This window comes from Eulemur rufifrons, chromosome 7 (assembly GCF_041146395.1).
Source record: "Eulemur rufifrons isolate Redbay chromosome 7, OSU_ERuf_1, whole genome shotgun sequence".
Lineage (NCBI taxonomy): Eukaryota > Metazoa > Chordata > Mammalia > Primates > Lemuridae > Eulemur > Eulemur rufifrons.
Window position 1 is genome coordinate 145,703,562 of NC_090989.1, and position 15,851 is coordinate 145,719,412.

The 15,851-nt window shown below is 54.2% G+C and overlaps 1 protein-coding gene across 1 annotated transcript; it reads right to left on the reverse strand.

Moving 5' to 3' along the window:
* Positions 1 to 816: 816 nt before the first annotated feature.
* Positions 817 to 10,197, reverse strand: XIRP1 (xin actin binding repeat containing 1). Its single transcript, XM_069473470.1, has 2 exons — positions 10,047 to 10,197; positions 817 to 7,133 (listed from the first exon to the last, which is right to left on the reverse strand). The coding sequence occupies exon 2, from the start codon at positions 7,020 to 7,022 to the stop codon at positions 1,536 to 1,538; it is 5,487 nt and encodes a 1,828-aa protein (XP_069329571.1). The 5' UTR covers positions 7,023 to 7,133; positions 10,047 to 10,197; the 3' UTR covers positions 817 to 1,535.
* Positions 10,198 to 15,851: the final 5,654 nt, after the last annotated feature.

Sequence of the window (15,851 nt, forward strand, 5' to 3'; positions counted from 1 at the left end):
ATGTTTTTCCTTTGAGAGATCTGCCTTGGCCACTCTCTCTAAGGCAATCACCTGTCATTGTGACATTATTATGTTTTAAGACTCCTACCCCAGAGTGAGAGAGTGGCCTAGTCAGGGGCATCACCCTATTCCTGATCTGATTTTTCTTGTTTATTTATTGCTTCTCTGTTTCCTCATTCTAAAAAGTCAGTTCCCTGAGAGCAGGACCCCATTGGATCTCACCTCTGTGTCCCTACTGCCTAGAATAGGCCTGGCACACAGAAGGTGCCCAATGCTTTTTGAGAGACAGAGTGAAAAGGGCCCTTCACCAAATCATTCTGGCTTTCTAGTCCAGGATCCATGCACTTCCCTGCCCTGGAACCCCTGCTTGGCACACAGTACCTGGCCTGAACAGGGAGAAGTGGCCCAGCCATCTTGGGCACCAGAATTCTCCCGGCATGAGGTCCTCTTGCCTTCCCAGGCCTGGTTGGGCTGCTTTCCCACTCTGGGGCAGGATTTCAAGAACCTGCTACCCCCAAGGATGATGTTCAAGAACATCCAGGAGGGGAGACCAGAGGTGGAGGGAGCAGTGGGGCGTGTGTGTGTGTGTGTGTGTGTGTGTGAGAGAAGGAGGAGGGTGGGGACAAGGAGTATAAGGGAGTGGGCAGCGCCTTTCTGGTTCCCAGCCAGGATGGTGGAGAAGGGGTGGCTTTTCAGAGCTTTCCAACACTGCTGTTGCTAGGAAAATGAGGCGCCTGGAGGTTGTGGCTGTTTTCCCCCCCACAGTGGGAACACATGCTTTGGAACAGATGTACACGCACTCAGACACACACAGAGTAGAGCATAAAACTTGAGTTTATTCGGACTGTGTCCTTCCCATTTGGGGTGCACAGTGGAGGGCAGTGGGGTGGGGGCACAGAGAGGTAGTGCATTTGGCTTCTCTGGGCATGGCTGATTGGTGCCGCTGTGTGTGTGACCTTCGGGCCACCAGGATGACCAGCTGAATGGTGGAGATGGTGGTGAGGAGGCTGGCAGCCAGGCCCTTCTGGAGCCCTCAGACCAGTCCCAAATAGAGACCAGTGCTGTGTCCAGTTGGGCCTATTCCTCTCTAAGGATTAAGGAGCAGATGGCTGAGAACATTCAAACTAATAAAAGAAATAAAGGCTGAGGGTTGAGGAAGATGGGGAGGGGGCGTCTCAACTCAGGCAGTGGTGTGAAGATTCACACGTGTCCATGCGTGGGCCAGGCCTATGTGAGGAGCATGTATGTGTCTGTGAACATTACATCTTCCACCAGATGATGGGAACCCCCATCCCACCTGCATGCCAGTGCTACTTGGTGGGCCTCTTCCTGGCCTTTCTTCCCCCTTTTGGAAGAACTGGGCCTATTGATGGAACCAACAAAAGGGGAATGTCCCATAACAGTTCTCTGAAGATGCCTTTTCTTCTTGGTCCTTGCCTTACGTTTGCAGGAGGTAGGCACCCACCTCAGTCCTGGGGCTGTAAAGGGAGGCACCCCAATGATGGGTGGGAGGCTGTGGTGGGAGGTGGAGGGGCTCACTGGATAGCTGGCTGGGAGTGGCTGCAGGGCACCTGTGCCATCTCAGCTTCTGCCAGGCCACTGCTGAACCCAGCTGGGCTGTGCAGGAACTGCCTCAGCAAGGGGGAGGTGTGGAACTCGAGGTGGGGGCCCGGGCCCCTGGGTGGATCTGCCTGCTCAGTGACTGTGGTGGAGGACATGAGGACTGTGTTCCCGAACTGGTCCACCTCCTCATACTGCTCGGTCACGGTTCTTGTGGCTCCATAGTGCTGGGAGCCACCTGGCCCAGTCTGCAGCTCCAAAACACTCTTTTGCCGCCCTTTGGGCAGGGGGCTAGCTAAAGCAGGGGCAGGCTCGGGCTGTCCACAGCACTGGGAGACCTCCTTCTTCCCAGCCTTGGTCTCAACGCCTTTCTGGTGGAGCAGGGCCTGGTCCATGTCCTGAGCCAGGTGTGTACTTTTCACTGAGACATTGGGGTTGGCCGTAGGGCTAGAAGCTTCTGGAAGCTTCCTTGAGGCTGAGTGGATAGAGATGAATGTTGGGGAGGAGGGGGAATCTCTATTGGAAGGCAAGACTCGAGGGAGGCCCAAATCTTCTCTTGATGTCTCCGGGCTCCTGGTGGGAGGAGCAGTTGAGGCTGCTTGACCTCTGACCTCTGTGAGATTTCTGGCCTTGGCTTGACTCTGGACCTCAGTGTGGCATCCAGCCTTGGCTTGGCTCTTGACTGTACTTTGACCTCTGGCCTCCTGACCTGAGCAACTGGGCCTGGCACTACTGCTGACTGTGACACTGACCTTGTGGGTACTGTGATCCTTTGGGGGTCCCTGGGAATGGCCTCTGGCATTAGCCTCAGGTTGCAGGCTAGACATGGAGCTGAGGGCCTTGTGCACAGCCTCTTCAATGTCCAGCAGCCTGGCCAGGGTCTGCTCTTTCAGCTGGGCAACCTCTGCGCTGACCCGTGTCAGCTCCCCAAAGGCCTGCTCCACTGAGGCCTCGGGCTTTTGGGGGGCAGCAGGAGCCTGAGGGGCAACCCCTCCCAGTTGGGGCACAGTCTCAAAGAGCCTCCGCAGGGCCCGCACATCCACACTGCTTGCAGCTTCCTTCTCCAGGGCTTGAACCTGGCTTAGGAGGCCCTGGAGCTCTTCCCGGCTTCCCTGTAGAACCTCAGGGCTCTCAGGGGACCCCTGCTTGGAAGCTTCCATGGGCTGCTCTCCTGGGGGGCTGGGCCCCCACTGTGGTGAGGTGGGGTTGCCTTTGAGAGCGTGGAACTTGGGGGGCTCAGAGCTCTGGGCACTGCTGTCCGCAGCCTGACTGTTGATGGGCCTGGGGGTCACAGTGCTGAGGCCCTGTTGGGGGCTGAGCTGGCTCTGTCCACTGGGGCATCCAGTCTGAGGTATGTGGCCCCGGTCTGTAGCGGTGGGAACCTTGGCTGGCTGAGGAATGGCTGCATCCGTCTTACCTCGTTTATGTTCTCCTTGCCCACTCTCCGAGGAAACGCTGGGAGATAGAGCTGAGGGCTTGGGCAGCCTCTGAGGAGGGTGGATCTGGGTTAGATGTGCAGGTTTGGGGGGCAGCTGGGGCTTTTTTCTTGGGGGCATGGTGGACTCCAGTTTTGCAGTCTTTGTTTGTGACTCCCCAGGGGTTCTCTGGCCAGCAGGGCTGCTGTGGGAGTGAAGGGAGTTCTGCAGGGGCTCGGAGGCCTGCTGGATGGAGTCCTCATCGTGGCAGGCTCGGGCTGGGAAGTCAGGTCCCGTCACAGCAGCTGGGAGATCAGGAGGGGGAGGAACAGAGGCATTATGGGAGTGCAGGCTGGCACCTGCAGCATGGGGCCCAGAGGCCAGAGTGTGGTGCGATAGATGGGCAGTCTTCAGAGTGGTCTCTGCAGCTTGGAGGCCCCCTGGACAGACTTCTGCCATCACCTTCCCTGGAGGCTCCCCAGCCCTTTGTGTGTGGTCCCCAGGCTCCTCCCGCCCTGGCCCAGTACTCTGACCTGGGCCTCCCTGGAGTGGGCTGGGAGTCTGGGCCGAGAGGGCGGTCTCCCTGCCCCTGGGCTGGGGTTTTCTTTCAGAAGGCTGGACACCCCCACGTGGATCAAAGGTCCTCACAGGGTGAGCAGTGTAGATGCCGTCCTGAATTGTTACCCACCCCCCAGACAGCCCCCTGGGTAGTGCTTTTTCTTCCCCACTGACCTTTCTGGGGGCTGTTGGGATCCTGGGGTCACCTCCACCCACAGGCCTGGTGTTGCTCTGGGTAGCCCCAGTGGCCTTAGCCGGAATTCGAAGACCATCCTGGCTGGGCGTGGAAGTGGCTGCAGGGGTGGAGCCCTGCTTGTGCTTGTTCAGAACTTGCTGGTGCAGGTTTTGGGCCTCAGCTGTTGCCATCCGCAGACTCTGCATGGCATCCAGGAGGTCTGGGGCCCCAGGTCCTGGAGGGGTAGCTGTGGCTCCTTCTGACTTTCGCAAGGCTGCCATTCCTTTCTGCCCAGTGTGGCTGTCTTCCTGCTTTTCTGCGTCCTGCTGTTGGGCTGGGGCTGCAGCTTTCCCAGCCAGAGACACTGCCTTTCCAATGACCCCTGGGCCTCTCGGATGCCCCATCCCCATGCTGGGGTCCAGTGGTGGAACATGGATGATGCTCTCAGTTGGGGGCAGCCCCTGGGCCCCCTCGCTGGCTGGCACTGGACTTGGGTTAGCTGGTGGCTCCCACCGCAGACTTTGCAGGCCACTCAGGTCTCCCTTGTCTATGCAGCTGGCCAGCAGCTGCACACTGCTCCTCTCTGGAGCCCTGCTAGTTAGCCGGGGCTGTAAGGAGTAGGCGGTCAATGCGACCAGGCCCTGCTCTGTCTCCTGCATCACCAGCCCTGTCCTTGCCACGGAGGCCCCAAGGCCACAAGCCAGCAGCTGCTGGAGCTCGGGATCCATGTCTTCGATACCCCCACTGCTACCCGGCACTGGCAGCCTCAGCGGCTTGAGCTGGAGCCGGCCAGTTGGGTCCTCCTGCACCAGCAGCCCCTGCTGGTCCACGTCTGGCCGGTGCAGCACTTGGCGGACAATCCTGGGAAGTTCTCCAGACACCAGCTCCTCCTTCTGTATGTAGGGGCGCCCTTGCCCTGCGTCTGGGAGCACGTACTTGGCAAGGCAGAGCTCTCCCGGCCCTCGGGCCTCCATGAGGATGCCTCCATGGTGCAGGATGCCAGGTGTGGTGTGCAGAGTCCGCAGCGTCTCCTCAGCCGCAGTCTCCTGCCTCTGTGGCGCCCCCTTGCCTGGGGAGCTCACAGGCTGCTCTTCCTGGAGGTTGCCACCTCGGACGCTCTCAGCTGCCAGGGAGCCCATGGGGCAATTCTCAAAGAGCCAGGTGAACTTGTGCACAGAACCTGCAGGGATGGGCCCAGGGCTTACTCGGGACCCCTGCTCTTCTCTCTTGCCTGCCTCCAGGGCCTGGAAAACCTCCTTCTGACGAGACACCTGCCCTGATGGGATCTCCACCCGGCTGCAGTACCGCACAGGCCCTCTTCCGCAGGGCTGGCCTGAGGCCTGAAGAGGCTCAATCTCAAAGACATGTCTGTCTGTCTGTCTTTCCCCAGCCCGGACCTGGCTAACCTGCAGGTGCTGCTCCCTGGAGCCCTCTGGCCTGTCCAGGGCTTGGGGCTTGAACATCCAGGTGCAGGACTGTGCCTCAGCCTTGGTTGTGGGATCTGCGAGCCCTGACCCCTGCTTTTCAGCCAACTCACTCATTGGGCATGTCTCGAACAACCACCGGATGGTCTGCACATCACCCTTTGGGGGCGCCTCAGGCTGGGAGCCCCCCTGACTCTTCTTCTCTTCTTCCTGTCGTTCCTGTTGCTCCCGCTGGTGGATCACCTCCAGGGGCTGGGTCTCAAAGAGCCACCGAGCAGTGCCAACATCCCCTGCCACCACTTCCTGCCGGGTGATGCCCCGCACCACATCTATGGTACTGAGGCTTCGGCCCAGTCGGTCTAGGGGCTGTGTCTCAAACATCCACCTGTAACCCTTCACATCACCTCCGACTACCTGCTCTCTGCTAACAGAGGTCAGAGCATGGAGGTGGCCCTTGCTGTCCTGCATAGCATACACTGGGGACCCTATGTTCTGGGAATGCCCAGCACAATCAGTTCCTTCTCCTCTGCTCACCCTCCCATGGGCTGAGGGCTCACCCTGCCCGATGCTGTCCAAGGGAAGGGTCTCAAAAAGATTCTTGAAAGTCTTCACGTCTCCCTTCAGCCCATCCCTCTGGGGGGTGCTCTGAGAGAGGGGCAGTGCTGAGGAGCTGCCACTGGATAGACGCTCATGCGTGAGCTCCGCATCCTCCTGGGGATCCACCCGCTGCAGGTGGCCCACTTGGACCTGGTCTCTGAGAGCGTCCAGGGGCTTTGTCTCAAATAGCCACAGGGTAGAGCGAACATCACCAGGGACCACTTCCTCCTTGGGTGGGGCCTCTGTTCCAACCTCCTCTTCCCCCTTTAGAGTGTCCAGTGCTCGGGTCTCAAAGAGATGCCGCTGCTGCTGAACATCTGGACCAGGTGGGATAAGGTCTGGGGATGGCTGGAAGTCCTTCTCATCCACCAAGATCTCCCTGATGGCATCCAGGGGCTGTGTCTCAAAGATCCAGCGAGTTGCGCTGACATCGGGCCGGTCCCCCTCCTCCAGGGAGATCCCCCGGATCACCCGCACCTGGCTCGGGTCCTGATTGATGGCATCCAGAGGTCGGGTCTCAAAGAGCCAGCGGCCGGATCTTACTGCGTTGCTTTGGATCTCCTCCCGGCAGGCGGCCTTGACCTCATGGATGGCACCCTGTGCATCCTGGATGGCACACAGTGGCTCCGTTTGGAACAGCTTCACCGTCTTCTTCACATCACCTTTCAGCTCCTGGATCTCTGAGCGCAGCTCCAAGGGGCTCTGCTCCTGGATGGAGGGGCGGGAGCCCAGGCGGTCCAGTGGCCGCGTCTCAAAGAGCATCCTGGTGCCCTGCACATCCCCGCTGGCAGCAGGCTCCCTCACAGTAGCCTCCAGTGCCTTGGCCTCCCCCGTCAACTCATCCAGTGGCTTTGTCTCAAACAGCCGGCGGGCTGCCCGAACATCCCCTCCGCATGGCTGGGGCCCAGCTGGCTCCTGATCTATGCTGTTGGCAAAGGAGCCTTCCTCAAACTTGCGGGAGGTGCCCTGGACGTCGCCACCTGACACCGGCTCCTTGGCAGCTGGCTTCTCGTGATCTCCAATGGCGTCCAGTCGCCAGTTCTCAAAGATCCAGCGCATACACTGGACATCACCCTCGGTGGGCTCCTCAGAGCCCAGGACCTCAGCCAGATCCTCAGCCACGGCCTCAGCCAGATTCTTGCGGAGCTCAGGGTGGATGTGCCTGTAGAGGCGGCGGAGCTCACTGGCTTGCCGCTGCTGGTGGAACTTGGAGAAGGACTCCTTGGGGGGCGGCAGCGGCTGATCTTCCAGGGCTGGGGGTGGAGGGAGGGGCAGGTCCTCTGCAGTCGCCATCCGGAGAGTTGGTGTGGGAGCCACCTGTGTCTGGGCGTCAGCCACCTTTTGAGGAGAAGGGGAAGAGATGAGGATGGAGTTGGGGGCTTGAGATGGAGTGAGGGCTGGTTGCTGGGAGAAATGGCAGGGAACAGGAACTAAGGGCAGAGTAGCTCTGGATAACTGTGCTCAGAGACCCCCCCAAACCCCACCAGGTAGGCCTGGCCAGGGCCTCATCTAACCACCTGCATGGTTGGCATGCAACAAGTCTTGAACTTAGGGCATGTGGAGCTACCCACCACAGTGGGTCCCTTGCTCCCCAGTGTCACCTGGGTGGCTAGGGAGCAAGCTGGACACTGCTGGTCATGAAGCTCTTTCCTCCAGCTCCACAAAGGATTGCCCAAACCTTCAGTGGGCAAACTGGACTTGCCCCGTCCTCGGCTTCCTCTGTTAAAATCAGTTTTTTCCTGGTAGACCCCCAGGGGGGTGGCCTGGGGCAGTCATGACTTACAGAGTCCCAGCCGGGGAGAGGTGCAGCCCTAAGGTGGAGACTGTGATCTCCCTCGAGGTGAGATCCCTTTGCAGGACAGCAGAGGGCATGCTTGCCACTTTGACCCAGAGCCCTGCCCAGACTTCACCTCCTGGCTCTCAAAGCACTCCAGCCTTTCCCAGGCCCGGGGGCTCTGCAGGGGTCAGCGGCTCCCACCAAGCAGAAGCAGTCAAGACTTGGGGAAGGAGACTGCTCACCTGCTATCTCGTGGTCAGGCAGAGCCAAATTCTGAATCCCAGGTCAAGGTTTTCTGTGCTATACTCCAAGACTCAGAAGGTCTGAGCTAGGGGTATTTTAAAGGTCTTTCAGCCCAACCCTTTATAATTAAAGATGAGGAAACTGAGGCCCAGAGTTGGATCTTGGTGAATGAGTGGCAGGAAGTGCCAGCTTGGGGGTCCCTAGACCCCATTTAGGGCCTGGCCCCCAAGAAATAAGAGGGTGGAGGTGGAAAGCTTTCTTATTGACCTTGGTGCCCCTCTATTCCCCAGCAGGTACCCCTCGGAGGATGTGAGGGTGACACCTACGGAGGAGAGGGCAGTGGGACCAGGGGCCTTTCTGCAGAGACAGCCTTCCCCTTGTTTATGGAGCCTCTCTCTGATCCTGCGCAAGCGAGCACAGCTCTGGCTGCAGGGCCTCAGGCTAAGACCCACCATGAAGGCCTCATGGGTACCCACACCCAGCCCCTCAGTGGCCTCCGACCCCTCAAGCCCATCTCTGGTCTCTGTTCAATGTATGTCTTATCTGGCTTGTGACAGGTTGCTAACAGTACCCAGGGGCCCGTAGGGAAAGAATGAGAAACATGTCCCCCCTCTCGCTGCCCTGACCCAGCGCTCTGAGCCACACTCGGTGCTAAAAATAGCTGAGATCCTGGCCTCACAACAGCAGCTCTGTGCTTCGAGGGAGGCTCAGGCTGGCTGGCGGGGACCCTCGGTGCCCTTAGCCCACCTTGTCTCCTTCGCTACCCTGGGCTCCCTGGTCCTGCCTCCTGCCCTGGTGTCAGGCCCCTGACCTGCAGGCCAGCTGGGTGCTGGAGCCTTGACACCTCTCCTGGCCAAGGGGCCTGTGGGTGGGTGGATGTAGGGACACTGGCCGCAGCTGGGGTCAGGACTTCCTCCTTATGGCTACCTCAGAAGGAAGAGAGGGGATGAGACCTGCTTACCCCACCCTCGCCCTGGCATGTCCACCAGAGACACCAGAGGCCCTGAGGAGTGTGAGCTCTGCAACCTGCAGCCAGAGTCTCATCAAACGCTCTGGGTGGTTTCCTTTCATCTCTGAGCTCTAATGAGGATCCCCTGCCAAAGGCAAACCATGCCTGTCCCCACCTCCACTCCATCCTGTCACCACCAGGGTGGCCTGAGCAGATGGCATGGGCAGGCCACCAACTTCAGCCCAACCCCACCTCCAGGAATTTCCAGAATCCCTGCAAGGGTCACAGACTTTACTATCTCAGAATCCAGGGATAGCAGATCTGAAGACCCTCAGAGGTCACTGAATCTAATCCCCTTATTGTTTAGATGGGGAAACTGAGGCCCAAAGAGGGGAAAGGAACTGCCCACGGAGGCTCAGTAAGGCTGCAGCAAAGCCTGAAGCAGGCTTCCTGACTCCTGGCCTTCCCGTGGCCATCCTTGCCTGGCCTGAGACTCCCGGGGGAAGGGCAGGGTAGGGATAGGACTCAGGACTGGGACCAGACTTGGGGTGAGGTCAGCCCCAAGAACCGTCCCAGAGCTTGGCCTCCTAGAGCTGGGCCAGCCTCTCAGGATGACCCCACTGCTGGCCTCAGGTCACCTTCTTGGCCCAGCTGGCTCCACAGGTCTTTGCATCTGGGCAAACTCAGATCTGGTCTCCCTGCCCTGATCCCCCCATATCTGCCCTGGGGCTTTCCCACCGGGCAAGACGAGGGACTGGGGCAGAGCCTGTATCCCGCCCCTGACTCTAGGCCATGCCATGGGCGCTGGGCTCAGGCCAGCCCTGGGAGGTATCCTTGGGGCCAGATATGCCAAGACTTTCACCCACGACAGCTGGGCACGGGGCTTGGGCCTGCTGGCAGTGCACACTTGGGCCTACTTACTGTGCCCTGCCCCCCATGCCCTCCCACCTCTGTTCTGTCCCTCTGTCCCTCTGTCTTCCAGACGCTCGGGAGGAAGCTCTGAAGCCTGAGGAGCTCCATATCTATATTTTTAAAAATCGCAGCTCCAGACCACCTCCTGAATGCCTTTCTGGATTATGCCAGGCTGGCAAGAGCCTGTCCCTACTGCTGGCCTTAGGCCTGTGGCAGCCACTCGGAGAGCTCCCATGGGGCTCACACTAACTCTCTTTACCTTTGTCATGAATTCTTGTATGAGACACTCTTCCACTCACCTACACCCATGCATACCCCTCAGCTTCCTTCCACCGCTCAGAGCCACCCCTAACACGCCCATTCCGGAGCACCCTGAGGGGATCCCAGCCTGGAGAGCCAGCCCTGCCGTGGAAGGACAGAGGGGCAGGTTACTCACCGAGGGTCCCTCTTGGTTGATGGGGCACTTGGGGTCTGTAGCAGGTGTAGCGTAAGAGTTTGTCGTCCCTCTCGAGTTCCTTGTCTGGAGTTGGTTCTGTTCCGCTTGCTCCAGCAGACACCTTCTTGCTGCTCTGGCTCCGGGTCTCTGTCCCCTGCCAGCCCCAGCAGCTGCCTTTTTATCTTGCTGGCGAAGGGGTGGGCCGTGGTGGGGGCGGGCAGCGAGGCTATGTTCAGAGTATTAAGTGGTTCGGTTATTTTTAGGGCTTGTGGAAGTCACTCTTCCATCCTGGGGAATCAGTTACATGTCCTTTGGGCTGGGGAGGGGAAAATGGGGGAGGAAACTTCATTCATCCAAAGTCAATCTGAGGATTGGGGTCACTGACTCAGCCGTGGGGTGGGGTGGGGGTGTCCCAGACTATTTTGAAGGAGTGAATAAGAAGGGGCATCTGACACCTGGACAGCCCTGCCCCCTCGTCCTGTGGCCCCCATCTCTCTTCTCCGAACTGGCCTCTGAGTCTTCCTGACGTGTACCCACCAGGCCTGGAGACTGGAGGGCCCCTGAGGACAGGGCAAGCCCTTCCTCTTCTGTTCTAGCCTGGGCTCCTCTGGGAGTGAGCACCAGCTCTCCTTTTCCTCCATTCCCTTCTGCACTAAAGATTTCCCTCTTTCTTCTCCATTCCTCCTCCTGCCCCCCAGCACAGGTCAGCACAGCCGAGTGGAGCCGGATTTGGGGAAAAGGCATCAGAATGACCAGGCCCCAGCTCTTCACTAGGTCCCCGATTTATCACAGAATTCCATGGAATGGTTCTGTGGTTTTCATACCGGATTATCTGGGTCCTTGTTTGCTTTTGGACTCTTCCCTGTGACTCAGGGCCCAGACTTTCTGGAATGGAGAGGAGGGGAAGGGCGGCACGCAGGGAGCTGACTGTGGGGTTATTTCTGACCCTGGAGTCATCGGTATCACAGTCACAGACGGAGTTGGCGGGGGGGGGGGGGGGGGGTGTCACACCTGCTTCCTCGTTTGCTGCCCAGAGCCCTAGCATTCAAACCAGTGTGGTGAGGGACTTCAGGGGACCATCCACAGTAACCCCCAAAGAGGCATTTTGTCCTATGTGGGAGGCCTGGCCCGCACTCCACGTCTGTGGGTTTGCAGGTGCATTCTGTTACCTAGCCCACAGGATCCTCCTTCTGATGGCCCCAATGCCCTCGGTGCCAAGGGGTGATGCCAGACATTGCTCATATTTTCCATGGAGTCATTGTCAGTCCTGCAGTGTCAGCTGTCATGGTGACGACACTTGGGAACCCCTTCTCCCTGGTCTCCCTCCCTCTTTTCTTCTGGCCCTCCCTAGGAAGGGCAGGGAGACCAAGGTACCACCCTTTTAGGCCAGGGAAGGAGCAGCCATAGGCCTCTTGGGGTCTCCCAGGAGGAGCTTTCTTCCTGTGGATACTGAAAGTGCCTCCTTCCAGGGTGGTTTTGAGAATTGGACGAATTAATGTATGAAAAGTGTTCATGAGAGTGCTCAGCACATAGCATATACTATAGAAGTGCCTGCTATTATGCTGTATATACGAGAAAAGAAGAACACCTAGGGAGGATTCACTTTTGTATTCACCTCAAATGTGACAACTCACAGGAGAAATTACTCAGGCCTCAATATTAAGAAAGATGTTCTTCTGGAGCACCTGGTTGGTTTTCATCTAATATAGCTGTGCTTTCCAATACAGTTGCCACTAGCCAAATGGGGTTATTTAAATTTTAATACATTAAAATGGAATAAAATGAAAAATTCACTTTCTTCGCTACACTAGTCACATTTTAAGTGCCCCATACAGACATGTGACTAGCAACTATTATATTGGATAGTGCAGAACATTTCCATCATTGCAGAAAGTTCTACTGGATGATGCTATAACAGACACAAAAAATTTCATAACATGTGGTGTTTCCCTCTTTGCCTTGGCTGCTAGGAAGCTCAGAGCTAAATTTTTAGTCTTCCTTTAGCAAGTAGACTTTATGTCCTGAGTCCTGAGTAATGAGGGTGATCAATTGTTTCAGTTGTCTGTTTCTGAGGAATTTCCCAAGACAAGGGACTTTTGGTTTTAAAATTGGGAAAGTTCTAATAAAGACAGGAGAAGTTGGTCACTTTGTGTGTAATTATCTAACAGTTATCACATCATCATGGTATCAATCGTGAGGCTGTTAAGGCAGTAAACTAGGCATTATTTATCAAAGTATCTTTGGTAGTGTTAAAAAGGTAAACTAAGGCACAATCAAATTTTTAAAGAGTTTATTCAAACAATGATTCATGAATCAGGCAGCTCCAAACCAGAAGTGGTTCGGGAGCTCTACTGAGGGAACACAAGGAGCAGGTTTTTAAGGATGGACACAGAAGTAAGGTAAAGAAAATATTTGATTGGTTATAGTTACACTGTTGCCTTATTTGGTCTATCCCATTGGAAAGTCTCTAGTTATATAATTATTTTTGTTGGCTGCTTCTGATTAGTTGAGCTTAAGTTTTGTTTTTCTTTAATATAGGCATTTATAAGAAGTACCGTATGTTAAGTTTCACTCGTGTCTGCAAATCAAGGAAGGTTAAGGTCACTTATGAGGCCTAACCGGCTTTGTCTGCTCAGAGATTCCTCAGGCCTTGTCTCTGTTCTAATTCACTTTAATAGTGGAGACACTGAGTATCTACTTTTTTTTTTTTTTTTTAAAAAAAGCTCCCTCAACTCATTCCGGGAATGAGGCTGGGAATAAGTAAATACACTGAGGTTAAACCACTGATCTGTCAGAAGGCAGAGAGGTGCGTGGGGAAAGGGTAGAGAGGAAGGGTGGCTGTCTTCTAGATGTTACAGCCCCCCTCTGGAGGCCACTGCTGGCCAGTCTCCAGGGCATCTTCCCTGCCAGCCCCTCCCTCCAAATGGGACTCTGTCAGAGTTGGGATTGGTCAGAAATTCATGCATAATCTCCCTTCTCTGGAAGAAGGAGCTCAGAGTGAGCTGGCAGCTGATTCACCTGAAGTTTCAGGAAAGACAGGATTCAGGAATGACTAGGAGCCAGACTGCCTGAGTTTGAATCCTACCTGTGACACTAGCTGTGTGACCTTGGCAAGTTTCTTAGTCCTTCTGTTCCTCGTCATAAAATGGTGATAATACTTGCATATACCTCAAAGGGTTACTGTGAGGAATATGTGTGTGTGTGTGTGTGTGTGTGTGTGTACATATATCTTTACTATGGCATTTAGAACAGTGCCTGACTTGCAGGAAGCTTAATAAATGAGTAAACTCAGTAAGGTTTTCCCCGGACCCGACTCCCCAGCCCTTCCAGGTACGAGATCTCAGTGTGTCCTCTTGGTCCAAAGGCGAATGCCCCTCAAGGCGCTGGCTGGCAGCCCTGACTTCCCTCTGACTGGGAAGTAGACACTGGTGCCAGGGGGACAGCTTGGGCAGGCCAGGCTGGGGCTGTTCCAGGCCTGCAGGGGACAGGTCTGCTCAGCCTACTGATACCAGAGAAGAATCATGTGAAGCCAGAGAAGGGATTTTCTGCCCTGCGATCAGCTCAAAGGTGGGCAGATTTGAAGGGAGAGCCTCCGCCTGCCTGCCACGGGAATACCGCGGCTGCCGTGTGAGAAGCCACAGAGCGTGGTTTTTGAGAGAGTGGGATCTGGTGTCAGATGGCCTGGGATCAAATTGCCAGCGTGTCTCTGACTGTTTGTGTGACCTCTGAGAGTCTTTCAGCTCTCTGTACCTTGATGTCTGAGTCGGGGATCTTCCAAGAGCAAAATCTGAGTCAAGCATTTGAGTGCAAGTGATTTAACTGGGAGAGGATCCCAGGAACGCAGTGAGGGAGAGGAGGAGTGAGTAAGGGAAGAGAGGAAAGCGGTTACCCCTGTAAACAACTGGGGCTTAATCTCCTAATTTCCTTTCCAGGTAGATCATCAGCAGTGTATAGGAATGCAACTGATTTTTGTATGTTGATTTTGTATCCTGCAACATTACCAAATTTTTAAATTAATTCTAACAGGTTTTTTTTTAATGGCATCTTTAGGGTTTTCTCTGTATAAGAATCTGCAAACAGGGACAATTTTCCTTTTCTGATTCAGGTGCTTTTTATTTCTTTTTCTTGCCTAATTGCTCTGGCTAGGTACTTCCAATGCTATGTCTATTCAACCTAGAAGTGGCGAGAGTGGGCATCCTTGCCTTGTTCCTGGTTTTGGAGGAAAAGTTTTCAGTTTTTCACCACTGAGTATGATGTTAACTATGGGTGTTTCATATTTGGCTGTTATTCTGTTGATTCCTTCTATTCTTAGTTTCTTGAGAATTTTTATCATAAAAGGGTGTTAAATTTCATCAAGTGCCTTTTTTTAATCTATTGAGATGATAATGTGATTTTGTCTTTTATTATGTTAATGTGGTATATGACATTAATTAATTTTTGTATGTTGAACCATCCTTGCATCCCAGGGACAAATCCTACTTAGTCATAAAACTGGGCTTAATCTCACTGGAGACCCTCTGAGAGATGGGGTAGCACAGGCCTCATCTGGGGTGAAGAAGGTAGGTGCTATGGCTTGAATAGCTGTCCTCTCCCAAACCAATGCTGAGAGTTAATCCCCAGTGTGGCAGTATTGAGGAGTAGGGCCGTTAAGAGGTGGTTGGGTCATGAGGGCTCTGTCCTCAAGAATGGATTAATTCATTTATAGATTAATGGATTAATGGGTCAGTGGGTTAATGGGTTGTCATGAGAGTGGGACTGGTGGCTTTATAAGAAGAGGAAGAGAGACCTGAGCTTGCACGCTAAGTCTCTTTGCCATGTGATGCCCTGCGCCACCTGGACTCTGCAGAGAGTCCCTACCAGCAAGAAGGCCCTCACCAGATATGGCCCTTTGACCTTGGACTTCTCAGCCTTCATAACTATAAGAAATAAATTCCTTTCCTTTATAGATTATCCAGTTTCAGATATTTTGTTATAAGCAACAGAAAATGGACTAAGACCAATGGGATACTTATCCAGCACCCTCACCCTGCATTGGTTGAGTGTTGTTCTGGAAGTGCCAACTCCTTCGTCCTTCCTGCCTGCCCCTCAGGCAGAGAGATCCAAGTGTTTTGGTAGCAGTGTGCACAGGACTGTCCCCTGAAGCTCCAGGTGACCTGAGGAGGGTGAGGGCATGTAGGGTGGGGCACAGGAAGCACATGCTACATTAGGTTCCCCCATCTGTGAGAAGAGGGTAATAATAATGAGCCTACATCATGAGGTTGCCTTGAAGATTTAGACCAGTGCTGCTAGGCAGAAAAATAATGCAATCCATTTAAATAAAGCAAGGCAAATAATGCTAATGAGAGCCATATAAATCATTTAAAATTTTCTAGTAGCCACATTAGAGAAAGTAAAAAGAAAGAGGTAAAATGAATTTTAATACTACTTTATTTGACCCATGTATCCAAAATATTATCATTTGTACATGAATCAATATAAAAATTATTAATGATATATTCTGAATTAAGTCTTCAACATTCAGCATATATTTTATATTTATAATATTAATACATCTCAATTCAGACACTAAATTTTCATCAGAAATACTTGATCTACAGTTAATAAAATTTACAGTTGAAAAAGTAGATTCTCAAGTTGTTCAAACACACAAGCTTTTTAATAACTGAATTGAGTGTCATTTTTTAAATTTGAATAAATTAAATTCAATAAAACCAAAAAAGCAATTTGTGCATTTTGCATTTTGCCATAAGCGTCACATTTGAAGTGCTCAGTAGCCACATGTGGCTGGTGGCAGCTGTACTGGAC

What these genes read in the sequence shown, in the direction of transcription:
- XIRP1 (XM_069473470.1), bottom strand. Translation starts at nt 7,022, where the DNA reads ATGGCGACTGCAGAGGACCTGCCCCTCCCTCCACCCCCAGCCCTGGAA.